The sequence below is a fragment of the Cololabis saira genome, chromosome 11 (assembly GCF_033807715.1).
Source record: "Cololabis saira isolate AMF1-May2022 chromosome 11, fColSai1.1, whole genome shotgun sequence".
NCBI lineage: Eukaryota > Metazoa > Chordata > Actinopteri > Beloniformes > Belonidae > Cololabis > Cololabis saira.
The window spans coordinates 10,411,454-10,437,758 of record NC_084597.1 but is presented as its reverse complement, the minus strand read 5'-3'; the positions used below and the strand labels follow the sequence as shown (position 1 = coordinate 10,437,758).

The window sequence follows — 26,305 nt, the reverse complement described above, 5'->3', positions numbered from 1 at the left end:
TTAAGATTAAGATTCCCAGAATATTAAAATTTTTTGAGATAGGATATTTGAGTTTTCTTAAGCTGTAAGCCATGATCAGCAATATTAAAATAGTAAAAGGCTTGCAATATTTCAGTTGATTTGTAATTAATCCAGAATGTACAATTTTTGTTTTTGTAATTGCATTACAGAAAATCACAATATTCAAATTTTCTGAGACAGTCCTGTAGATCAGGAGTGTCTTCTGAAGGAAAGAATAACTCTTCCGTGTGCAGCTGTATCTTTGTTAAACATCTGTAACATCCTGAGGCACATATAAGTCCAGAAATGCATAACTTATAAAGATGGGAAACATCTTTATGTTTTTCCTTTAATTCCATAATGAACAAATTATTTCTTCTTCTTATTTTTTTCTAATCAACAGGTCAACAACATAGATGTGAGTAATATGGGCCACGCCGAGGTGGTCAACCTCGTGCGTGCCGCCCCTCGGGTGGTTGATTTAGTAGTAGGGAGGGTCCTGGAGGTTCCCAAACCCCCCATCGAAGCCCATCTGCTGCCTGACATTTGTTTCAAGAGCAACCATGAACCACTAGGTAACAAGAAGATGTGTTATATTCAAATAGCGCCATGAATATTCCCAAATGTTTGTATATGTATTTATTTTGTACCGTATTTTCCGGACTATAAGTCGCGTTTTTTTTTTCATAGTTTGGCCGGGGGTGCGACTTATGTGGTAAATTATTTACACATTATTACCAGTATATCATTTAACATGTTATTTTCACACTAAACCACAAGAGGGCGCTCTAGGTCTGTGTTGATAATTTCAACATGGGTTGTACCGAAAAGAAAATCATATTCTGCAGATTACAAGCTGCAAGTAGGAGAATATGCAGCCGAAAAGGGTAATTGAGAAACAGAAAAAAACTTGTAAGGGACTGGCGAAGACACGAGGTTTATGTTTGTTTATGTTTATTTATTTAGCAATATAAGACAAATATGAACAAAAAATGAAAAACAATGAAATAACATGCAAGGAAAGGAAGAAGCCTGGTGGCTTATATAGAATCCTTTCCATATATGAATAAAAAACAAAACAAAGCTACACAAGGGAGAGTAAAAAAAACAAAACAAAAAAAAACACAAGAAAATGTAACTCAGATCAAATAATGAACATTACAAAGATGAAACAATAAGAAAATTCTTTAAATGTTTTTTGAATATTGGCAAGGATGGTGATGATTTAAGAGATTTATTGAGTGAATTCCACAAGGTTACACTTACTACTACTACTACTGTCATTTAGCAGAGGCTTTTATCCAAAGCGACTTACATATGAGCACCACATGAACAACACAAGCACTGAAATCACATAGGAAATTACTGAAATAAAGAAAACAAACAAAGCCAATCATGAATATTTTTATTTTAGATTGCCAAGATTACATGTTCTTGGTGTTGGATTGTATAAAATAAATTTCCCCCAAAATGCAACTTATACTCAAGTGCGACTTATATGTTTTTTCCTTCTTTATTATGCATTTTATGGCTGGTGCGACTTGTACTCTGGGGCGACTTATAGTCCGGAAAATACTGTAGTTTTCCAAATCAAATTTAAATCTACTCTTTTAAAGTTTATACTGTTTATACATTTTATTTTATTGTTTATACATTTTATTTTATCTCTTATATATTTGTTTTTATATTTGTATTGTGTTGCACCAATCACCACAACAAATTCCTTGTGTGTGTTAACAAACTTGGCCATAAACCCTTTTCTGATTCTGATTCTGATTTACTTTTGATCCTGTCCTCAGGGTTGGTACTGGACGGGGGTAGGGACAGTGTGTATGGGGTGTTATTTGTGAAAGAGATCACGCCGGGTTCACTGGCCTCGAAGGAAGGGAGCCTGAGGGTGCTCGACTTAATCCACTACATCAACGGCGCCCCGTCCCAGGACCTGACTCTCGGTGAGAGCACGAGGCTGCTGGAGTTCTCCCTGGACGACCTCACGCTCAAGGCCACGCGGTAATCGGCACTTACTAAGAGTAATGCGCGGTCATGGTGAAATCGTTTTTTATTTTTGGTTGTTTTGTATCTCCACAAACATCACAAAAGGTTTTAGATGTGTAATTTATTCACACACACAATTACACACCTGCTCACTCACCTACATGCCCCTCCCACAGTTTTGGGGACAGATAATGGCAGTAGCCTAGTCTTGATTCAGTTTTAGAGACCTGGAATGGTTGCTGTTTGTGTCTCTGCATGTTCTCGTTTGTTTGTTTGTTTTTTCTCTTACTCTTACATATATGTTTAAAAAAATAAAATTAAAAAAATATTAAACCTCTTCAAATTGTCACAAAAAAAGAAAAGATTAAAATGCATATATATGCTTTAAAGGGGACCTATTATGAAAAACAGGTTTCCTCTTGCTTTAACATATATAAAGTGGTCTCCCCTCAGCCTGCCAACTCAGAGAAGGAGGAAAGCAACCAAATTCTGCATTGTCTGTACAGCCGCCCGGATGAGCCGTCCAGTGTCATGTGGATCTACGAGCCGTTCAGATTCTGCTCCCGTCGTTACGTAACGAAAATGCGATTTACATAGGTTGTCCTCTGATGCGTGAAACCACGCCCACAACTAACTCCGCCGGCCGGAGCTTCCGCCATGTTTTCGTAGCGGTGTATCGCGTCATTCAGGCAGCCAATCAGCACAGAGCCTCATGATCATAGCCCCGCCCACTCAGAATACCTCATAGATAATGAGGTTAGAGAATGGGGAGATAAAGACATGGCTCAGACGCTGAATTTCTAATTTATTTAGCAACAACAATCAAAAGCTTGTTTTTAAGTCATTCAAGGCCTGTTTAAAATAGGTATTAGATGCCTGTTTAAAATAGGTCCCCTTTAAGTTTTACCAAACTTGGTATTAACCATTAATATATATGCAGACAAGGGGGAAAAAAAAGGTGTGTAATTTATAACACTTTTTGTAATTTTTTTCTGTCTCACAGGGATGGAAAGCCCGTTTCACCTGAGCAGAAAAGTGTCTCTTTTCAAAACAACAACATTATCTCCAAAATTTCGTCCAGCCTAAATGGTTTGTTGTATATCTTAAAGACATTTTGATTGTTTCCGAGTGCATTTCATGCTTCGTACATGGTATACATTAAATCATTTCTGTTAAGGGTTCGTTAAAGGGGAAGATTCAAGAGATATGGAGAGCCTCACTTCACTTTGCCCTTTAGAGGTGAGATAAGAAATCCATTTTGACTTTCTTGCTCTGTTGTGTTGAGGCACTTTAAATTAAAATCGCTACAAAAACTGTATAATCATGACGAACGCTTACAGAGTTTCAGCTATTTACTGTACTCGTTGAGCCAATATTTGTTCACACAGGAGGAGATCATAAAGCTGGATCTGGAGAAGCCGCAGTCAGGAGGTTTGGATTTCTCTGTAATTGGAGGAGAGAGGGGGATTTTTGTGAAGTCCATAAAGCCCGGAGGAGTGGCCGAGTCCTCAGGCAGGCTGCAAGTTGGAGACAGGCTGCTGAAAGTGCGTACTTTCTTATTAAGGTTCAGACTTAGAAGTCATAATTTTTTGCCATTCTTTGTTTGTCTGCATGTTCAAAACTATATGCTCGACTTCCTCTCGTAGGTGAATGAAGATCTGATGACCGGGGTGTCCCACACCAAAGCTGTCACCACCATTCGTAAAGCTAAAGGCCTGGTGCATCTTATCATATCCAGACCACGTGATCAGAGCCCCAACACATACCTGGCCTATCTGCCCATCACCACTGATAAGTGCAACGGCAACAATGGTACGAATAGACACTTCAGTGTGTTTGCTTTTCCATGTCTGAATATCTGCACATGAAAGTCTTTATTTAAAAAGAACATGTATGTATCCAAATTAATAATATTGAAATCCAACAAGTTTCATGTGTAAAATTTCTTAGTGTACTAGTGGATGAAAGATTGTCCTGGGGAAAACATATTGAGTATGTATGCAAAAAAATTATGAAATCCTATGGTATTATTAGAAGAGTTTCTTTCTTAGTTAATCAGTCCTGTCTCATGATATTATATTATAGTCTAATTTATCCATACTTGACGTATTGCAACATTGTTTGGGGCGCTTCTTATTCTTTGTACCTTAACCAATTATTTTTAATTCAGAAAAGATTCTTGAGAATGATTTCATTTTCTTCTCATCAAGCACCTTCTGCACCCTTATTTAGCAAATTTAAATTATTATCAATTTTTTCTATTAACAAGTTTCAAACATGCCTGTTTATGTTTAAGTTCATTCATTTCAAACAAGACATTCCAGGCACTTTTCATAATTTGTTTCTGTTATCATCAGATATTCATTCTTATTCAGTTAGAGGTGGGAAGAACTTTCATTTACCTCTTTGTCGTACCTGCAGTCACCAATCCTTTATCAAATTCCATGGCCCTCAACTCTGGAACTGTTTAGATAGATCTCTTAAGTTAGCGTCATCCTTAAAAATGTTTAGGACAAGCTTGGTGGGGTATCTTTTATCTAGGCAAAATTAACAGGCTATTCTTACTGAAATGAAATTGCCATTTCATGGATATTTTTGTTTGTGTGTTTATTGTGTTTTTCTTTGTTTCTTTTACCTTTTCTTTTTTCCTTTCTACTCTTTTTCTATTGATTGATTTGTTTTGGTGATTTTGTATTGAGGGGGAGGATTTTTTATAAGCCCTTCGGGCTTCTTTTCCTCTCCTGCACAATTTATTTGTCCTTGTATGTTAAAAATTACTGTGTTATCATTGTGCAAATAAATAAATAAATAAATATGCAGTAATCGTTAATACTTTGGTTATATCTGTCCTTTTTCCTGTTGCTTTCAGATCTGAGTGAGGACAGAGGAGTCAAGGTCCGGCTGCGTTTGCCACGCGATGATGTGACATCACGGAGCGTCCCCACCATACCCCCAATAGGTACAGCGTAAGACTTTGACCAAATTCCACTTTGAAAATATAATTTTTTCTCCAATTTAAATAACAACATTAAACAATTAAAAAAAAAAGATAAATCCATAAATTCTCCAAAACCGGTCCGCACTCCCGTGACAGATTATGAAGATTGCTCGCTGGAGCCGAACAAAGACGCGGAGCAGAGTGTAGATCTTTCAGAGGACACGGACTGTGATGGGTCATCGTTACCCGAAGACTCTCCCGTGGTACAAATCTGACCAGCTACACCTCTTAAATTACTGCTGAAAAACATTTTCTGTTAAACTCAACTCCTAAATCTCGTGTGTTGCAGAATTCCCGGAAACTCATGTGGCATGAAGAGAGTGTTGACGATCCAAGGAATGAAAAGTATGATTTTTGTTGTTTTGGTGTATGTTTATCACAGCAGAAGTTATATTTTGTCAGTCTTAACATTTTTTCACCATTTTCTAATCAGCTATCTGCAGATGAGCGCTGGACAGCCAGAGGAAGATGACATCACATGGGGAAGTGATGAACTTCCCATTGAAAGCATGAACTCCAAATCAAGAGACGGTAAAACGACTCGAGCGCTGATTGGAAATTTGAATGTTTTGGTTATATTTAGGCAGAATAAAAGAGAGTTAGATACGGTACTCACCGCTTAATTTCTTGGTGATATAATGAGTAATAGTCCATATATAGATTATGGTCTGTTCAGTTAGGGCTGGGCGATATATCGAGATTTTAATATATATCGATACATTTTCAAACGCGATATGGTGCGAGACAATATCGTTTATATCCATTTTTAAATTTTTTTTATTTATTTATTTTTTTTTTTTATGATTTTGATATAGCTTATTTTGTGACAAATTGACTTGAATGTTTTATTTGAGATTTGCACAAATGTTTTGTTATTTGCACAACTGTCAACCTCAGTGGAAAAGTCTGCCTGTTACTGTCTACATTGTATTAATTGTACAGTGTATTTGAATTTAATTGTTATGCAGGAAAGGGATATTTGTTTTATTGTATTCAAGAAGCATTTTTATTCTATATATGCAGGCAGTTTATTTTTATTTCATTTGTTTTATACATTTTGATATTGTGCAGACCTCTGTTAATAAAGGAACCTGTGTGACATTTGGCACGAGGCTTTGTATTAAAACTGACTGTTTTTTTTAAGGGTTTGCCTCAGTAAAAAATGAAGCTAACAGAGATGCTATGCTATAATGCTTTGGGGGAAACCCCAATTATGGCACAGAAAAAATATCGATATATATCGAGTATCGCCATTCAGCTAGAAAATATCGAGATATGACTTTTGGTCCATTTCGCCCAGCCCTATGTTCAGTCTATTTCATAATAACATGTCTTCACACAGACGGGCCAATTATCACAGAAGACGAACTGACGTCTCTGCCCCTGGTCAAAGTGGTCCCTGACGGCCAGTACACGGGACCGAAGCTCAACGTGGTGGTCCGCATGATGAGGGGGCTTCTTGAGCAGAAAGTCCCACTTCAAGAATTTGAGGTAAAACTCTTTTCAATTCATTGTTCATGCTTCATGCCAGGGCAGTGTTGAAGGTGCTGCTTGAAGGCAGTCAGTAATAAATGTGCAACAGATGTATGCAAATCATTACCTTTTACGACGAGAGGACAAATGGAGCTGATGCAACATATAACCGTTAAATTCATAATTATACTCACAAACCGGCCTGTTTACGAGTTCAGCAAGTCCTTAGTTTATCTATTCCAGTGGGGAAAAATTTGAACGTTCTCTCAAACCGAAATACCGAGCCCATGGAGACTGTTAGATTTGTCATTTTGGTGACGTAGAAGACCTTGATTAAGGTTAAACTAATGACAAATACAGGACTGTCTCAGAAAATTTGAATATTGTGATAAAGTTCTTTATTTTCTGTAATGCAATTTAAAAAAAAAAAAAAAAAAAAAAAAAAAAAAAAAAATGTCATACATTCTGGATTCATTACAAATCAACTGAAATATTGCAAGCCTTTTATTATTTTAATATTGCTGATTATGGTTTACAGTTTAAGATTAAGATTCCCAGAATATTCTAATTTTTTGAGATAGGATATTTGAGTTTTCTTAAGCTGTAAGCCATGATCAGCAATATTAAAATAATAAAAGGCTTGCAATATTTCAGTTGATTTAATGAATCCAGAATGTATGACATTTTTGCATTAAAGAAAATAAAGGGCTTTATCACAATATTCTAATTTTCTGAGATAGTCCTGTATTTTGTATAGTGATAATTCTAAATATTAGATTTGATTCCTTTATTCATCCCTCAGTGGGGAAATTCGCATTGAGCAGCAGCAGTACACACAACACACACATTCATACACATACAGAGAAAAAGGATTTAAAAAATATATAATTACAAAATATAAACAGTATATACAGGAGAAGAAAAATAGTGCAGTATGAGATATAAATACAGTGCAAAAACAGGTATGAAAGAGAAAGATATTGCACATCTTGTTATTATTGTCGGTTGTAAACCAGTGATTGCTGATTATCAAATGATTTTTATATTGAAGTTACTTTTTTTTACTGGACATCAGGGGATGCAGAGGTTTCTTAAGTTGTTCAAAGAGATGAGCATCTTTTTCTTCTTCTTTTCTTTCTCCCGGGCAGAATCTTCAGAACCTCCAGCCGCTGGACGACTGCTTGATCGGTCAGACGAAGGAGAACAAGAAAAAGAACCGCTACAAGAACATCGTTCCCTGTAAGAAAAGGAACAAGTCTGTTTTCCATTGTAGGCTTTTTTAAATGTGTTTGAGTGGTTTAATCTACAGCGAGGGACGTGCAGTAGGCATGGGGCGATATACGATATTATCGTATATCGCGATAAAAAACGGCCGCGATAACGTTATCTATATATTTTTTTTTTTTTTGTCACACAAGGCTACCAGCCAGGTAGAAGCCAGTGTTTTCGTGTATTTTATTAATATTATTTATTATTATTATTTATTTCATATTTTTTCAGAGAGTAGTACAATCCGTGTGCATTTGACTACTTTGGCACTTTATTTTCACTCAATCTTTGTGTTGGCCATGCAGCTTTTGTTTTGTATACTACAGAGCAGTGCCTTTATTTTATTATTTTTCCAGAGAGCCGTACTAAGTAGCAGGCAGCCAGCCACTGTTAAAGTTTCAGAGAGTAATACAATCAGTGTGCATTTGGCTCTACTTTGTCACTTTATTTCTATTTGTCACTTATTTCATTCGACTCTCAGGGAAGTATTTTCTTACAAAAAAAGAAAGTTCAAATAAGTACCGGTACCGGTACTATAGTTTACACTTTGTAATGCATAACATTTACAGTACACTATTTGTTCTCTACCTCAAGTGTCACTGTGTTGAGAATGATTTGAGAATAAATGTTCTGAAGGAACCAGTGGATCCACGGTTAGTGTTTTTCCTTGCATTTTAAGAATTTTATAAGCGACACGCTAATATCGTGCTAATATCGTAATCGTGATATTTTTGTCCACTAATATCGTGATATGAAATTTTCATATCGTCCCATGCCTAACGTGCAGAAGTGCTTTAATGGGGTTAAAAAGTAAAAGAAAAAAGATCATCATGAATCCATGATATTGGATATGATGTAATTTCTGTGCTTGTGTCTTGTAGTCGATACGACTCGCGTTGTGCTCGGCAAAGACGGAGGTTACATCAACGCCAACTTCATCAACATGCCGGTGAAGGACGAGAGCTACATGTACATCGCCTGCCAGGGGCCGTTACCCACCACACTCGGGGACTTCTGGCAAATGGTGTGGGAGCAGAAGTCCAACGTGATCGCCATGATGACCCAGGAGGTGGAGGGGGGGAAGGTGAAGTGTCAGAGGTACTGGCCCGACACCCCCAGGACCGCGGAGATGGTTGACGACCGGCTCCAGATAATGCTGATCAAAGTCCAACATCTGGACAACTTCGTGATCCGACTCATCGAGGTCAAAGATGTCCAGGTGAATTTTGTTTTCAGGGTTTTTCTTAACGCTTTCTTCAACCAGGGGCGTCAATTGGGTATGACAAGATATGGCAGCCGCAATCAGAACAACATGATTGATTTCACTAGTTATTATACACTGCAAAAACTCAAAATCTTAACAAGAATATTTGTCTTATTTCTAGTTAAAATGTCTCATTTTTAGTCAAAAAATCTCATTACATTTAAGACAAGAGTCATCACCAGATAAATAACTTATTTGACAATTTTCACCTGTTTCAAGTAAATTTTCACTTAAAATAAGTGGAAAAATCTGCCAGTGGAACAAGATTTTTTTGCTTGTAATGAGAAGATAAATCTTGTCCGACTGGCAGATTTTTCTACTTATTTCAAGTTTAAATATACTTGAAACCGGTGAAAATGGTCAAATAAGTTATTATTCTGGTGACGACTCTTGTTTTAAGTGTAATGAGATTTTTTGACTAAAAATGAGACATTTTAACTAGAAATTAAAGCTGCAAGCAGCGATGAACGGGCCCTCGCACTCACGGCCACCGCCCCCCATAAGCATATCAGAAATGACACCATCCACGACTTCCTATGTCAAACCATTCAAAAGTTATAGCAGAAAAAAGGGACAACCAATCAGAAGAAGGGGCGGGGCTAATTCAGGCCAATGAAAGTCAAGGACTCCATACAGAATCTGATGACACCACCCACGACTCTCTATGTCAAACCATTCAAAAGTTATAGTAGAAAATCGGGACAACCAATCAGAAGAAGGGGCGGGGCTAATTCCGGCCAATGAAGCTCAAGGACTCAATACCGATTCAGGTGACATCACCCACAACTCTATGTCAAAACATTTAAAATTTATGGCAGGAAATATGGACAACCAATCAGAAGAAGGGGCGGAGCTAATTTTCACCAATTATGGTAGGGTACTCAATATCGAGTCCCATGACACCACCCACAACTCTCTATGTCAAACCATTCAAAAGTTATGGCAGAGAATAGTATTCTAGGGGGCGCTGTTGAGCCGTTAGGCCACGCCCATTAATGCAAACCATGAAATATCAAATGTATCGCCAAGCCTGGCTTGCATGCAAAATCTGGTGACTATCAAATATGGACCAATCAGATGAAGGGGGGCGCGCCTTTTGGCGTCGCCACGGTAACACTTTTGAAAGAGAAAAGTAATGCGTGTAGTCCCAGGATGGAGACGCACATTTTGATGTATAACACACCTGGGTGCACATTACAGTTCGGGCCGTATTAATTGCCGAAGGAATGGCATAAATTGCGCCAAAATTACACAATTAATTCAAAATGGCAGACTTCCTGTTCGGTTTCGGCCATGGCTCCAAGAGACTTTTCTTTAAGTTGTGCCATGATACAGGTGTGTAGCGATTTTCGTGCATGTACGTCAAACCGTATCGTGGGGCTTGAGGCACAAAGTTTTCCGGGGGGCGCTGTTGTGCCATTTTGCCACGCCCATTAATGTAAACCATAAAATATCAAATTTACTGCCAGGCCTGGCTTGCATGCCAAATTTGGTGCCTTTTGGGGAACTATCAAATATGGACCAATCAGATGAAGGGGGGGTGCGCTTGTTGGCGTCTAGCGTCGCCACGGTAACACTTTTGAAAGAGAAAAGTAATGCGAGTAGTCGCAGGATGGAGACGCACATTTTGATGTATAACACATCTGGGTGCACGTTACGGTTCGGGCCGTATTAATTCTCGAAGGAATGGCATATATTGCTCCAAAATTACGCGATTAATTCAGAATGTTCAAAATGGCCGACTCATGTTCATTTTCGGCCATGGCGCCAAGAGACTTTTCTTTAAGTTGCTACATGATACAGGTGTGTACCGATTTTCGTTCATGTACGTCAAAGCGTATTATGGGGCTTGAGGCACAAAGTTTTTTCGGTCTGAACCAATCAGATGAAGGGTGGGCGCGCTTTTTGGCGTCTAGCGTCGCCACGGTAACGCTTTTGAAAGAGAAAAGTAATGCGTGGTGTCGGAGGATGGAGACGCACATTTTGATGTATAACACACTTGGGGGCACGTTACGGTTCGGGCCGTATTAACTGCCGAAGGAATGGCATAAATTGCGCCAAAATTACACAATTAATTCAAAATGGCCGACTTCCTGTTCGGTTTCGGGCATGACGCCAAGAGACTTTTCTTTAAGTTGCCACATGATACAGGTGTGTACCGATTTTCGTGCATGTACGTCAAACCGTATCGTGGGGCTTGAGGCACAAAGTTTTCAAGGGGGCGCTGTTGAGCCATTTTGCCACGCCCATTAATGCAAACCATTAAATATCAAATTTTTCGCCAGGCCTGCCTTGCATGCAAAATTTGGTGACTTTTTGGGCACGTTTAGGGGGGCAAAAAGGCCTTCCTTTTGTCAGAACAATAAGAAGAAGAAGAAGAAGAAAAAGAAGAAGAAGAATTAAAGCTGCAAGCAGCGATGAACGGGCCCTCGCACTCACGGCCACCGCCCCCCATAAGCATATCAGAAAAGACACCACCCACGACTCTCTGTGTCAAACCATTAAAAAGTTATGGCAGAAAATAGGGACAACCAATCAGAAGAAGGGGCGGGGCTAATTCAGGCCAATGAAAGTCAAGGACTCAATACCGAGTCCCATGACACCACCCACGACTCTCTATGTAAAACCATTCAAAAGTTATGGCAGAAAATCGGGACAACCAATCAGAAGAAGAGGCGGGGCTAATTTAGGCCAATGAAGGTCAAGGACTCAATACCGAGTCCCATGACACCACCCATGACTCTTTATGTCAAACCATTCAAAAGTTATGGCAGAGAAAAGTTTTCCGGGAGGTGCTGTTGAGCCATTTTGCCACGCCCATTAATGCAAACCATGAAATATCAAATTTATCACCAGGCCTGGCTTGCATGCAAAATTTGGTGACTTTTGGAGAACTATCAAATATGGACCAATCAGATTAAGGGGGCACGCTTTTTGGCGTCTAGCATCGCCACGGTAACACTTTTGAAAGAGAAAAGTAATGCGCGTAGTTGCAAGATGGAGACGCACATTTTGAGGTATAAGTCACCTGGATGCACGTTACGGTTCGGGCCGTATTAATTGCCGAAGGAATGGCATTAATTGCGCCAAAATTACACAATTAATTCAAAATGGCCGACTTCCTGTTCAATTTCGGCCATGGCGCCAAGAGACTTTTCTTTAAGTTGCGACATGATACAGGTGTGTACCGATTTTCGTTCATGTACGTCAAACCGTATTATGGGGCTTGAGGCTCAAAGTTTTTTCCCTCTGAACCAATCAGATGAAGGGTGGGCGCACTTTTTGGTGTCTAGCGTTGCCGCGGTAACGCTTTTAAATGAGAAAAGTAATGTGCGTCGTTGCAGGACAGGGACGCACATATTGATGTAGAAAAAAAAAATAGCTGACAAAAAAATCTGGATACTGTGGTAATCGAACTCTGATCTCTGACTCCAAAGACGGGAACGCTCTGGCTGAGCTAAGACTCAGCTTTTCATTTCTATTTGACCTACTGACTTAGGAGAGACCAACATATCGATATTTAGTAATGTAAGTCTGGAGCTGTTTTTTCTAATTTTTTTAAATATTTGTAAGTTATAAATATTAGTAAAACCCTACTATTTTAATTATTACTTTTTCTGTAACCATTCTGCCAAGGTTGTAACCGGGCTGAGCTGGGAATATTTCTGACGTCACCACATTACAGGGAGCTGATTGGTCGGGGGGCGGGGCCGTCATCACCCTACTCGCCACTGATTGGTCGGGGGGCGGGGCCGTCATCACCCTACTCGCCACTGATTGGTCGGGGGGCGGGGCCGTCATCACCCTACTCGCCACCGATTGGTCGGGGGGCGGGGCCGTCATCACCCTACTCGCCACCGATTGGTCGGGGGGCGGGGCCGTCATCACCCTACTCGCCACCGATTGGTCGGGGGGCGGGGCCGTCATCACCCTCCGCGCCACTGATTGGTCGGGGGGCGGGGCCGTCATCACCCTACTCGCCACTGATTGGTCGGGGGGCGGGGCCGTCATCACCCTACTCGCCACTGATTGGTCGGGGGGCGGGGCCGGCAGACGTTTGAATCAGGAAGCGGGACTCTCTATGTCAAACCATTCCAAAGTTATAGCAGAAAATCGGGACAACCAATCAGAAGAAGGGGCGGGGCTAATTAAGCCCAACAAAGCTTAAGAACTCATTACAGAGTCCCATGACACAAACCACGACTTCCTATGTCAAACCATTCAAAAGTTATGGCAGATAAAAGTATTCTAGGGGGCGCTGTTGAGCCGTTAGGCCACGCCCATTAATGCAAACCATGAAATATCAAAGTTATCACCAAGTCTGGCTTGCATGCAAAATTTGGTGACATTTGGAGAACTATCAAATATGGACCAATCACATGAAGGGGGGGCGCGCCTTTTGGCGTCTAGCGTCGCCACGGTAACACTTTTGAAAGAGAAAAGTAATGCGTGGTGTCGCAGGATGTAGACGCACATTTTGATGTATAACACACCTGGGTGCACGTTACGGTTCGGGCTGAATTAACTGCCGAAGGAATGGCATAAATTTCGCCAAAATGACACAATTTATTCAAAATGGCCGACATCCTGTTCGGTTTCGGCCATGGCTCCAAGAGACTTTTCTTTAAGTTGTGCCATGATACAGGTGTGTAGCGATTTTCGTGCATGTACGTCAAACCGTATTGTGGGGCTTGAGGCACAAAGTTTTCCGGGGGGCGCTGTTGAGCCATTTTGCCACGCCCATTAATGCAAACCATGAAATATCAAATTTATCGCCAGGCCTGGCTTGCATGCCAAATTTGGTGCCTTTTGGGGAACTATCAAATATGGACCAATCACATGAAGGGGGGGTGCGCTTGTTGGCGTCTAGCGTCGCCACGGTAACACTTTTCAAAGAGAAAAGTAATGCGTGTAGTCGCAGGATGGAGACGCACATTTTGATGTATAACACATCTGGGTTCACGATACGGTTCGGGCTGAATTAATTCTCGAAGGAATGGCATATATTGCTCCAAAATTACGCGATTAATTCAGAATGTTCAAAATGGCCGACTTCCTGTTCGGTTTCGGCCATGGCGCCAAGAGACTTTTCTTTTAGTTGCGACATGATACAGGAGTGTACCGATTTTCGTTCAGGTACGTCAAACCGTATTATGGGGCTTGAGGCGCAAAGTTTTTTCTGTCTGAAGCAACGAGATGAAGGGTGGGCGCGCTTTTTGGCGTCTAGCGTCGCCACGGTAACGCTTTTGAAAGAGAAAAGTAATGCGTGTGGTTGCAGGAGGGAGACGCACATTTTGATGTATAACACACCTGGGGGCACGTTACGGTTCGGGCTGAATTAACTTTCGAAGGAATGGCATAAATTTCGCCAAAATGACACGATTAATTCAAAATGGCCGACTTCCTGTTCGGTTTCGGCCATATCGCCAAGAGACTTTTGTTTAAGTTGTCCCATGATACAGGTGTGTACCGATTTTCGTGCATGTACGTCAAACCGTATCGTGGGGCTTGAGGCACAAAGTTTTCAAGGGGGCGCTGTTGAGCCATTTTACCACGCCCATTAATGCAAACAATTAAATATCAAATTTTTCGCCAGGCCTGACTTGGGTGCAAAATTTGGTGACTTTTTGGGCATGTTAAGGGGGGCAAAAGGGCCATCACTTTGTCAGAAGAAAAATAATAATAATAATAATAATTAAAGCTGCAAGCAGCGATGAACGGGCCCTCGCACTCATGGCCACTACCCCCCATAAGCATATTAGAAAAGACACCACCCACGATTGTCTATGTCAAACCATTCAAAAGTTATAGCATACAATAGGGACACCCAATCAGAAGAAGGGGCGGGGCTAATTCAGGCCAATGAAGGTCAAGGACTCCATAAAGAATCTGATGACACCACCCACTACTCTCTATGTCAAACCATTCAAAAGTTATAGCAGAAAATCGGAACAACCAATCCGAAGAAGGGGCGGGGCTAATTAAGGCCAACGAAGCTTAAGGACTCATTACAGAGTCCCATGACACCACCCACGACTTCCTATGTCAAACCATCCAAAAGTTATAGCAGAAAAAAGGGACAGCCAATCAGAAGAAGGGGCGGGGATAATTCAGGCCAATGAAGGTCAAGGACTCCATACAGATTCTGTTGACATCATCCACAACTCTCTATGTCAAACCATTCAAAAGTTATAGCAGAAAAAAGGGACAGCCAATCAGAAGAAGGGGCGGGGATAATTCAGGCCAACGAAGCTCAAGGACTCCATACAGAGTCCCATGACACCACCCACGACATCCTATGTCAAACCATTCAAAAGTTATGGCAGAGAATAGTATTGTAGGGGGCGCTGTTGAGCCGTTAGGCCACGCCCATTAATGCAAACCATGAAATATCAAATGTATCGCCAGGCCTGGCTTGCATGCCAAATTTGGTGACTATCAAATATGGACCAATCAGATGAAGGGGGGGCGCGCCTTTTGGCGTCTAGCGTCGCCACGGTAACACTTTTGAAAGAGAAAAGTAATGCGTGTAGTCGCAGGATGGAGACGCACATTTTGATGTATAACACACCTGGTTGCACGTTACGGTTCGGGCTGAATTAACTGCCGAAGGAATGGCATAAATTTCGCCAAAATTACACAATTAATTCAAAATGGCCGACTTCCTGTTCGGTTTCGGCCATGGCTCCAAGAGACTTTTCTTTAAGTTGTGCCATGATACAGGTGTTAAGCGATTTTCGTGCATGTACGTCAAACCGTATTGTGGGGCTTGAGGCACAAAGTTTTCCGGGGGGCGCTGTTGAGCCATTTTGCCACGCCCATTAATGCAAACCATGAAATATCAAATTTATCGCCAGGCCTGGCTTGCATGCCAAATTTGGTGCCTTTTGGGGAACTATCAAATATGGACCAATCAGATGAAGGGGGGGTGCGCTTGTTGGCGTCTAGCGTTGCCACGGTAACACTTTTGAAAGAGAAAAGTAATGCGTGTAGTCGCAGGATGGAGACGCACATTTTGATGTATAACACACCTGGGTGCACGTTACGGTTCGGGCTGAATTAACTGCCGAAGGAATGGCATACATTTCGCCAAAATGACATGATTAATTCAAAATGGCCGACATCCTGTTCGGTTTCGGCCATGTCGCCAAGAGACTTTTCTTTAAGTTGTGCCATGATACAGGTGTATAGCGATTTTCGTGCATGTACGTCAAACCGTATCGTGGGGCTTGAGGCACAAAGTTTTCAAGGGGGCGCTGTTGAGCCATTTTACCACGCCCATTAATGCAAACCATTAAATATCAAATTTTTCGCCAGGCCTGACTTGGGTGCAAAATTTGGTGACTTTTTGGGCATGTTAAGGGGGGCAAAAAGGCCATCACTTTGTCAGAAGAAAAAAAAAAATAATAATATTAATAATAATTAAAGCTGCAAGCAGCGATGAACGGGCCCTCGCACTCACGGCCACCGCCCCCCATAAGCATATCAGAAATGACACCACCCACGACTTCCTATGTCAAACCATTCAAAAGTTATAACAGAAAAAAGGGACAACCAATCAGAAGAAGGGGCGGGGCTAATTCAGGCCAATGAAGGTCAAGGACTCCATACAGAATCTGATCACACCACCCACGACTCTCTATGTCAAACCATTCCAAAGTTATAGCAGAAAATCGGGACAACCTCTGGTCTTGGAGGGCCACTTTCGTGGGGGACGGGTGCGCCTGCCCGCGTCGGCGGCCGGGGCGGCTCTGTCTCTCCGGGCGGGCTGGCCCCCTGCCGGGTGGGGGTCGCTGGCCTGAAGGGTGAGGGCCTCCTGGCCGCGTGTCCGGCCCGGACCGGGTGGCCGGGGATTGCCTGGGTCGCGGTCCGCCGCCGCGGGATCCCTGGCTGCTTCTTTCCGCGCCGTGGGGGCCCCGCCCGCGGGCCCCCTCGGCCGCCGCCGGGTGGGGGGGGGGGCCTCGCGGGCGGTGGGTTGCCTCCCTCCTACTTCTCCCCTCTGTGGGGTTGCCGGTGGCCTGGGTTCCGGGCTCTTCCTTGTCGGCCTCTGGTCTCACGGGTGGCGGGGTTGCTCCCCCCCCTCCCCCACTATAGATACACTTCAGGTGGAGCTTTGTTTGGTTTATTACACACACACACACACACACACACACACACACACACACACACACACAGTAATTTAGTCACACACACACACACACACACACACACACACACACACACACACACACACACATGCATGATCATATACATACACACACACACGCATAGACATACACACTGGCTTGTTCACCTGCATGCTGGCTCTCTAGTTTTTGGGTTTAGGTAGCGGTAGCGATAGCTTAGCTCAGACTGCGATCAGATCAGATTTAGGTCGATTGCTGTTCGTGTTTTGGATGGCTCCGTGCCGGTTTCGTGCTTTGTTTGTGGTTTTTTTGTTGCAGATTTCCAGTGCTTGACGTGTGTCTCCGTGTGTTCCTGCTTCCTGGATTGGCAGTGGATGTCGTCACCACCCCCCCCCACCCCCTCCCCCCCCAAAAAAAAAAACACTGGGTTTGTATGTGTATATTTATGTATGTGTACGCATATGTGTGCGTATATATATGTATATATTACATATAGTAATAATGCACATATATACACTTTTGGTTTCTACCGTCATGGTATCAATCAATAATATGTGTGCAGACAAGGTAAAAAAAAAAAAAAAAAAAAAAAAAAAAAAAAAAAAATCGGGACAACCAATCAGAAGAAGGGGCGGGGCTAATTAAGGCCAACGAAACTTAAGAATTCATTACAGAGTCCCATGACACCATCCACGACTTCTTATGTCAAACCATTAAAAAGTTATAACAGAAAAAAGGGACAACCAATCAGAAGAAGGGGCGGGGCTAATTCAGGCCAATGAAGGTCATGGACTCCATAAAGAATCTGATGACACCAGACACGACTCTCTATGTCAAACCATTCCAAAGTTATAGCAGAAAATCGGGACAACCAATCAGAAGAAGGGGCGGGGCTAATTAAGGCCAACGAAGCTCAAGGACTCCATACAGAATCTGATGACACCACCCACGACTCTCTATGTCAAACCATTCCAAAGTTATAGCAGAAAATCGGGACAACCAATCAGAAGAAGGGGCGGGGCTAATTAAGGCCAACGAAGCTTAAGAATTCATTACAGAGTCCCATGACACCATCCACGACTTCTTATGTCAAACCATTAAAAAGTTATAACAGAAAAAAGGGACAACCAATCAGAAGAAGGGGCGGGGCTAATTAAGGCCAACGAAGCTTAAGAATTCATTACAGAGTCCCATGACACCATCCACGACTTCTTATGTCAAACCATTAAAAAGTTATAACAGAAAAAAGGGACAACCAATCAGAAGAAGGGGCGGGGCTAATTAAGGCCAACGAAGGTCATGGACTACATAAAGAATCTGATGACACCACACACGACTCTCTATGTCAAACCATTCCAAAGTTATAGCAGAAAATCGGGACAACCAATCAGAAGAAGGGGCGGGGCTAATTAAGGCCAACGAAGCTCAAGGACTCCATACAGAATCTGATGACACCACCCACGACTCTCTATGTCAAACCATTCAAAAGTTATGGCAGAGAAAAGTATTCTAGGGGGCGCTGTTGAGCCGTTAGGCCACGTCCATTAATGCAAACCATGAAATATCAAATTTATCGCCAAGTCTGTCTTGCATGCCAAATTTGGTGACTTTTGGAGAACTATCAAATATGGACCAATCAGATTTCAAAATGGCCGACTTCCTGTTCGGTTTCGGCCATGGCTCCAAGAGACTTTTCTTTAAGTTGTGCCATGATACAGGTGTGTAGCGATTTTCGTGCATGTACGTCAAACCGTATTGTAGGGCTTGAGGCACAAAGTTTTCCGGGGGGCGCTGTTGAGCCATTTTGCCACGCCCATTAATGCAAACCATGAAATATCAAATTTATCGCCAGGCCTGGCTTGCGTGCCAATTTTGGTGCCTTTTGGGGAACTATCAAATATGGACCAATCAGATGAAGGGGGGGCGTGCTTTTTGGCGTCTAGCGTCGCCACGGTAACACTTTTGAAAGAGAAAAGTAATGCGTGTAGTCGCAGGATGGAGACGCACATTTTGATGTATAACACATCTGGGTTCACGATACGGTTCGGGCCGTATTAATTCTCGAAGGAATGGCATATATTGCTCCAAAATTACGTGATTAATTCAGAATGTTCAAAATGGCCGACTTCCTGTACGGTTTCGGCCATGGCGCCAAGAGACTTTTCTTTAAGTTGCGACATGATACAGGTGTGTACCGATTTTCGTTCATGTACGTCACACCGTATTCTGGGGCTTGAGGTGCAAAGTTTTTTCGGTCTGAACCAACCAGATGAAGGGTGGGCGCGCTTTTTGGCGTCTAGCGTCGCCACGGTAACGCTTTTGAAAGAGAAAAGTAATGCGTGTTGTCGCAGGATGAAGACGCACATTTTGATGTATAACACACTTGGGGGAACGTTACGGTTCGGGCCGTATTAACTGCCGAAGGAATGGCATAAAGCGCCAAAGTGACACGATTAATTCAAAATGGCCGACTTCCTGTTCGGTTTCTCGACATGACGCCCAGAGACTTTTTTTTAAGTTGTCCCATGATACAGGTGTGTACCGATTTTCGTGCATGTACGACAAACCGCATTGTGGGGCTTGAGGCACAAAGTTTTCAAGGGGGCGCTGTTGAGCCATTTTACCACGCCCATTAATGCAAACCCTTAAATATCAAATTTTTCGCCAGGCCTGACTTGCATGCAAAATTTGGTGACTTTTTGGGCACGTTTAGGGGGGCAAAAAGGCCTTCCTTTTGTCAGAACAATAAGAAGAAGAAGAATAATTCCTGCAATTACAATAGGGCCTTCGCACTGCAAGTGCTCGGGCCCTAATTAAAGCTGCAAGCAGCGATGAACGGGCCCTCGCACTCACGGCCACCGCCCCCATCAGCATATCAGAAATGACACCACCCACGACTTCCTATGTCAAACCATTCAAAAGATATAGCAGAAAAAAGGGACAACCAATCAGAAGAAGGGGCGGGGCTAATTCAGGCCAATGAAGGTCAAGGACTCCATACAAAATCTGATGATACCACCCACGACTCTCTATGTCAAACCATTCAAAAGTTATAGCAGAAAATCGGGACAACCAATCAGAAGAAGGGACGGGGCTAATTTTCACCAATTATGGTCAAGGACTCAATACCGAGTCCCATGACACCACCCACAACTCTTTATGTCAAACCATTCAAAAGTTATGGCAGAGAAAAGTATTCTAGGGGGCGCTGTTGAGCCGTTAGGCCACGCCCATTAATGCAAACCATGAAATATCAAATTTATCGCCAGTCCTGGCTTGCATGCAAAATTTTGTGACTTTTGGAGAACTATCAAATATGGACCAATCAGATGAAGGGGGGCACGCTTTTTGGCGTCTAGCGTCGCCACGGTAACACTTTTGAAAGAGAAAAGTAATGCGCGTAGTGGCAAGATGAAGATGCACATTTTGATGTATAACACACCTGGGTGCACGTTACGGTTCGGGCCGTATTAATTGCCGAAAGAATGGCATAAATTGCGCCAAAATTACACAATTAATTCAAAATGGCCGACTTCCTGTTCGGTTTTGGCCATGGCGCCAAGAGACTTATCTTTAAGTTGTGCCATGATACAGGTGTGTACCGATTTTCGTGCATGTACGTCAAACCGTATTGTGGGGCTTGAGGCACAAAGTTTTCCGGGGGGCGCTGTTGAGCCATTTTGCCACGCCCATTAATACAAACCATGAAATATCAAATTTATCACCAGGCCTGCCTTGCATGCAAAATTTGGTGACTTTTGGGGAACTATCAAATATGGACCAATCAGATGAAGGGGAGCGCGCTTTTTGGCGTCTAGCGTCGCCACGGTAACACTTTTGAAAGAGAAAAGTAATGCGTGTAGTCGCAGGATGGAGACGCACATTTTGATGTATAACACATCTGGGTTCACGATACGGTTCGGGCCGTATTAATTCTCGAAGGAATGGCTCATATTGCTCCAAAATTACGCGATTAATTCAGAATGTTCAAAATGGCCGACTTCCTGTTCGGTTTCGGCCATGGTGCCAAGAGACTTTTCTTTAAGTTGTGAAATGATACAGGTGTGTACCGATTTTCGTTCATGTACGTCAAACCGTATTATGGGGCTTGAGGCGCAAAGTTTTTTCTGTCTGAACCAACCAGATGAATGGTGAGCGCGCTTTTTGGCGTCTAGCGTCGCCACGGTAACGCTTTTGAAAGAGAAAAGTAATGCGTGTTGTCGCAGGATGGAGACGCACATTTTGATGTATAACACACTTGGGGGCACGTTACGGTTCAGGCCGTATTAACTGCCGAAGGAATGGCATAAATTTCGCCAAAGTGACACGATTAATTCAAAATGGCTGACTTCCTGTTCGGTTTCGGTCATGTCGCCAAGAGACTTTTCTTTAAGTTATGCACTGATACAGGTGTGTAGCGATTTTCGTGCATGTACGTCAAACCGTATTGTGGGGCTTGAGGCACAAAGTTTTCCGGGGGGCGCTGTTGAGCCATTTTGCCACGCCCATTAATGTAAACCATTAAATATCAAATTTTTCGCCAGGCCTGACTTGCATGTAAAATTTGGTGACTTTTTGGGCACGTTTAGGGGGGCAAAAAGGCCCTCCTTTTGTCAGAAGAAAAAAGAAAAAGAATTCCTACAGATACAATAGGGCCTTCGCACTGAAGGTGCTCGGGCCCTAATAATTCCTGCAAATACAATAGGGCCTTCGCACTGCAAGTGCTCGGGCCCTAATAAGACAAATATTCCTGGTAAGATTTTGAGTTTTTGCAGTGAGTGAGACTGCATTTGAAAAAGTTCCAATTTTCTTGACCACACAGATAAGCTACATAGACTTCTGTGATGAGTATTTGCTGGACGTGTTGATTGATACTCTAGTTAAGTTCTGTGACTCGTAACCTTGCCATACCTTAGCTTCGACTTTCTTCAACACTTGCAAAAGGCAAGGTTGACGTTGACGTGTCTTTTCTTTCAGACGGATGAGATCCAGCGTGTGACCCACCTGAACTACACCGGGTGGCCCGACCACGGGACGCCCACGCAGCCCGATCAGCTGCTCACATTCATTTCCTACATGAGGCACATCCACAGATCGGGGCCGATAATCACGCACTGCAGCGCAGGAATCGGCCGCTCGGGGACTCTCATCTGCATAGACGTGGTTTTGGGGCTCATCAGCAAAGATGCCGACGTGAGTTCGTCGGTCGTCTTCTTGCTCATCTAGAACAGTGTCTCCCAACCTGGGGTCCGGGCCCCCCCTGGGGGGGCGCCAGGGATCTCTGGGGGGGGCGGGAAACTTTGTCTGCTTTGAAATGATGCAGTTTTAAAAATTATATTTGCGAATGAGTCATTCATAAGACATTGTTAGGAATAATTTATGAATGTCTTGAATATTTTTTGTGTTTTTTATACACTGGTGACAAACACAGGAAATGATTTCATTCCTTATTATTATATCATTACTCAACATTTAATCTACTCCGACAGGTTGTTAAAGGAAAAATGTTAAAAAATGTTGGTCTCATATTAAAAGAGACATTTGTCAGAAATATTTTTATGTCCTTTTATGTCCTTTTGTGCGTATTTTATACATTGGTGACATTGGAGAAAAACAAAGTCATATGTATACAGAGTAAACCAAAGAGAAATGTATCAAAAAAACATAATTCATGTTCATTTTTTCAATTAAAGACTATTTTGGTGCTAGTACGTACGGTTCGGGGGGCCTGGCTGGTTTTAGACACAAGTATGGGGGGCTCCAAGGAAAGAAGGTTGGGAACCACTGATCTAGAGGCTTCTTAAATGATTAATGTCTTTTTTTTGTCTGGTAAAGTTTGGTAAAACATGAAGCATAAATATGCATCTTAATCTTCTCAATCTCTTTAATCTTTTTTTTTTGTCTGCATACCAGTATATATTAATGGTTGATCCCAAGTTTGGTAAAACTTAAAGTGTGTGTATATATATATATATATATATATATATATATATATATATATATATATATATATATATATATATATATATATATATATATATATATATATATAACCATTTTTTTTCTTCTTTATCTCTTTAATTTTTTTTTGTCTGCATATATATATTAATGGTTAATACCAAGTTTGGTCAAACTTAAAGCATATATATGCATTTAATCTTCTTAATCTCTTTAATCTTCTTTTTGTTTTAATTAAAATATTTAATTGTTTTGATTAATGTCTAATTAACTTTTTCTTCAGTTTGATATTTCAGACGTGGTGAGGAATATGAGACTTCAGAGACATGGAATGGTCCAAACAGAGGTGATTATTTTTAAATTACTTTAAAGTTAATTACCTCAAGTGATTTTACAATACATCCCTTTGCTTTCTTACTCATTTCCGGCCTCTTTTTTTTTTTTTTTTTTTTCCTCAGGATCAATATATTTTCTGCTACCAAGTCATCCTCTACGTGCTCAGATGTCTGCAAGCGGAGGAAAAGATCTCAGGATAGTAGAAGCCACACAGGCTCTGTTTGAGTTGACTGGCAAACATTGCCAAATTACACTACATGTTTTATGTTTTTTTATGCTTTAAACTATTTGGTTTTCTTGAGAGTAAATCTTGAGAGTAAATCCTTCTAAAAGCTCTATATTTTTATGTTTGCTTCTCAAGTTCTTTCTGGCTGCTACTTCCTTTTGATGCATTTATGCAAGCTGCTGATTGTAATTCATATCATCCACAGAGGACACTTTTCTTTTTTTTTTTTTTTTCCAGATTCTTTGGTATTTTTAGAGGATTATGAAATGATTTCATGTTTTATGTGGACCCTTTTTGTGTATCTTGAAGCCTGTTTTGATGCTGAAACTTGCCTTGACAGAATACTATGTCAGTATTTGCTATGTAAATCTATTACGCAGAACCTGCTCAACGCCGGAGGCAAACCAGGACGTTTAAAGTGTACATATTCATCTTTCTAAATATTAAACTGGACACGTTTTATCTGTTATGTAGGGGAAATTTTCTTTAAACAAAAAAATAGCTCAAATATTATACTTGTTTCTCGTCATATTGTGTTTTATTTTTTTTTTATTAAAGATTTTGCAGCTCTATTGGCCTTTATCCAAGTTGTAGACATGAAGAGGGTAGAGAGTGAGAATGGGGACGACGAGGACTGTAGACTGTACATGGGCCGCTTGTTTAAACCACTGTGCCACCCAAAAAAAGCACAAAGAAGAGAATTACAACTTATCCACTCTTACAGGTGTAAACTGCACAATTTTGCAGTTATGAAGTTAAAATTCTCTGCTGAGGCTGCCGGGGATGCTTTGGCCTTAGCCCCATCACCATTTCTCTTTTGGAAAGTTTCATGAATCGTTTTAAAAGTTTGATGTGGTCTCTGATACACATCGAGTATTGCAACTATTGCGGTGTATCAATATGCTTACTTTTCAGATGTCAACGTGATCTATGTTTGTATGTTGTATGTAGTTACTGAACACAAATGACTTGAAATAAAGTACGCCCCTAAGGTGTCTGAGAGAATATTGGAGATGGCTGCAAGTCCTGTAGCAGGTTGTGCACCAGTTCGAAGCAAAGATGGCTTTCCTTTTAACAGTTTCGCCACCATGTGGTGCCAAAAATGTATGATTTTATCTTTGTAAAATGAGTCCGAGAAGGAGTTCAAATGTATTTCATGTTAGTCTTGGACTTTGTTGGCCGTGCAGTTGCCCAGTTAAGCGAAATAAAGTTTATATTCCTGAATAAATTGCATCGGAAAATCTGTTTGTTGAATTAGCGGGGATAAACATTTCCACTGACGGACACAATTGTACATATCAAACAAGATTCTGCTCATATCTATTCGAGACGAATAGATATGGAAAAATCTCCTTTAGGTGGTATTGGTTTTTTATGTTGGGGTTTTTTTTTTTAAACTTAGTTATTTCCTGATCCTGCGTGATTGTAGAACATCAGCACCATCCTGGTTCAGCTAGTTTCCATATGAGGTTGTATTCAACTGTGAATGATGTTGTTGAACTCACTATACAGGACTGTCTCAGAAAATTTGATTATTGTGATAAAGTTCTTTATTTTCTGTAATGCAATTAAAAAAAAAAAAAAAAAAATGTCATACATTCTGGATTCATTACAAATCAACTGAAATATTGCAAGCCTTTTATTATTTTGATATTGCTGATTATGGTTTACAGTTTAAGATTTAAGATTAAGATTCCCAGAATATTCCAATTTTTTGAGATAGGATATTTGAGTTTTCTTAAGCTGTAAGCCATGATCAGCAGTATTGAAATAATAAAAGGCTTGCAATATTTCAGTTGATTTGTAATGAATCCAGAATGTATGACATTTTTGTTGTTTTTGTAATTGCATTACAGAAAATCACAATATTCTAATTTTCTGAGACAGTCCTGTAAATGTTTTCATCCATCAGCTGAGATCAGCTATGTGTGGCGACTACACTACTGCTATTTTTACCATATTAGAGGATTGACTCGAGTGCTTTTAAGGATTGACACGACTACTAACTAGTCCCAAGGTCCTCTAACAGAATAACCAGCTCCAACACCCCCCTCCACCTCAGAAAAGGAATGAATAGTAAATGGTACTGTTTTAAATTGGACTGAATTTGGAGATGAAACCTGAATTTCAAATATTAAAGACACAATTACCGACTTGAAATTGCATTATTTACCATTATAGTAATCAGATTACACTGTATATCAGAATCACTGAAAGGGACCTGATGCTTAATCAATCACGATATGCAAATATTATTCATATATTTATTGAAACAAGGTCATTATTAACACAAAACTGTAATTAAATACAGATGCAAAATATAAATAGGTTACAAAACTGTACATTAACAAGAGGAAGAACTGGTGATCACCAGATTCTGTCACCTCCTCCACCTGTGCAACGGCATCTCAATTATCCAAGTCCAAGACCAAGACCACAAAAAAGTGGTCTCAAGATCTACAAGTCTAATTGCTAGTGGTGGTATCAAAAAGACATTTACACTCATGTCTGTAGAAACATTTGTATTTGAATGTTTTAGAAAAGGCCTCTGTTGTAGAGGAAATGTTAAGAAATGTTTGGGTTTTTGAGTCATTGACAAAGGAACATCATTTCTCAAACTAAAATGATTTTGTGGAACGAGAGGTGTCTCCCCCTTGTGG

At 41.2% G+C, this 26,305-nt stretch overlaps 1 protein-coding gene across 1 annotated transcript in view; it reads left to right on the top strand.

The window, feature by feature from the left end:
* Positions 1-24,895, top strand: part of ptpn13 (protein tyrosine phosphatase non-receptor type 13) — a 92,337-nt gene extending 67,442 nt beyond the window's left edge. Inside the window, 16 exon segments of the mRNA XM_061733691.1 lie at positions 404-575; positions 1,800-2,010; positions 2,999-3,084; positions 3,173-3,234; positions 3,384-3,539; positions 3,642-3,807; positions 4,865-4,954; positions 5,090-5,196; positions 5,283-5,338; positions 5,427-5,524; positions 6,336-6,484; positions 7,615-7,705; positions 8,617-8,954; positions 22,103-22,318; positions 23,367-23,429; positions 23,542-24,895. Of these exon segments, the coding sequence (XP_061589675.1) occupies positions 404-575; positions 1,800-2,010; positions 2,999-3,084; positions 3,173-3,234; positions 3,384-3,539; positions 3,642-3,807; positions 4,865-4,954; positions 5,090-5,196; positions 5,283-5,338; positions 5,427-5,524; positions 6,336-6,484; positions 7,615-7,705; positions 8,617-8,954; positions 22,103-22,318; positions 23,367-23,429; positions 23,542-23,619 (2,139 nt within the window). The 3' untranslated portion in view covers positions 23,620-24,895.
* Positions 24,896-26,305: the final 1,410 nt, after the last annotated feature.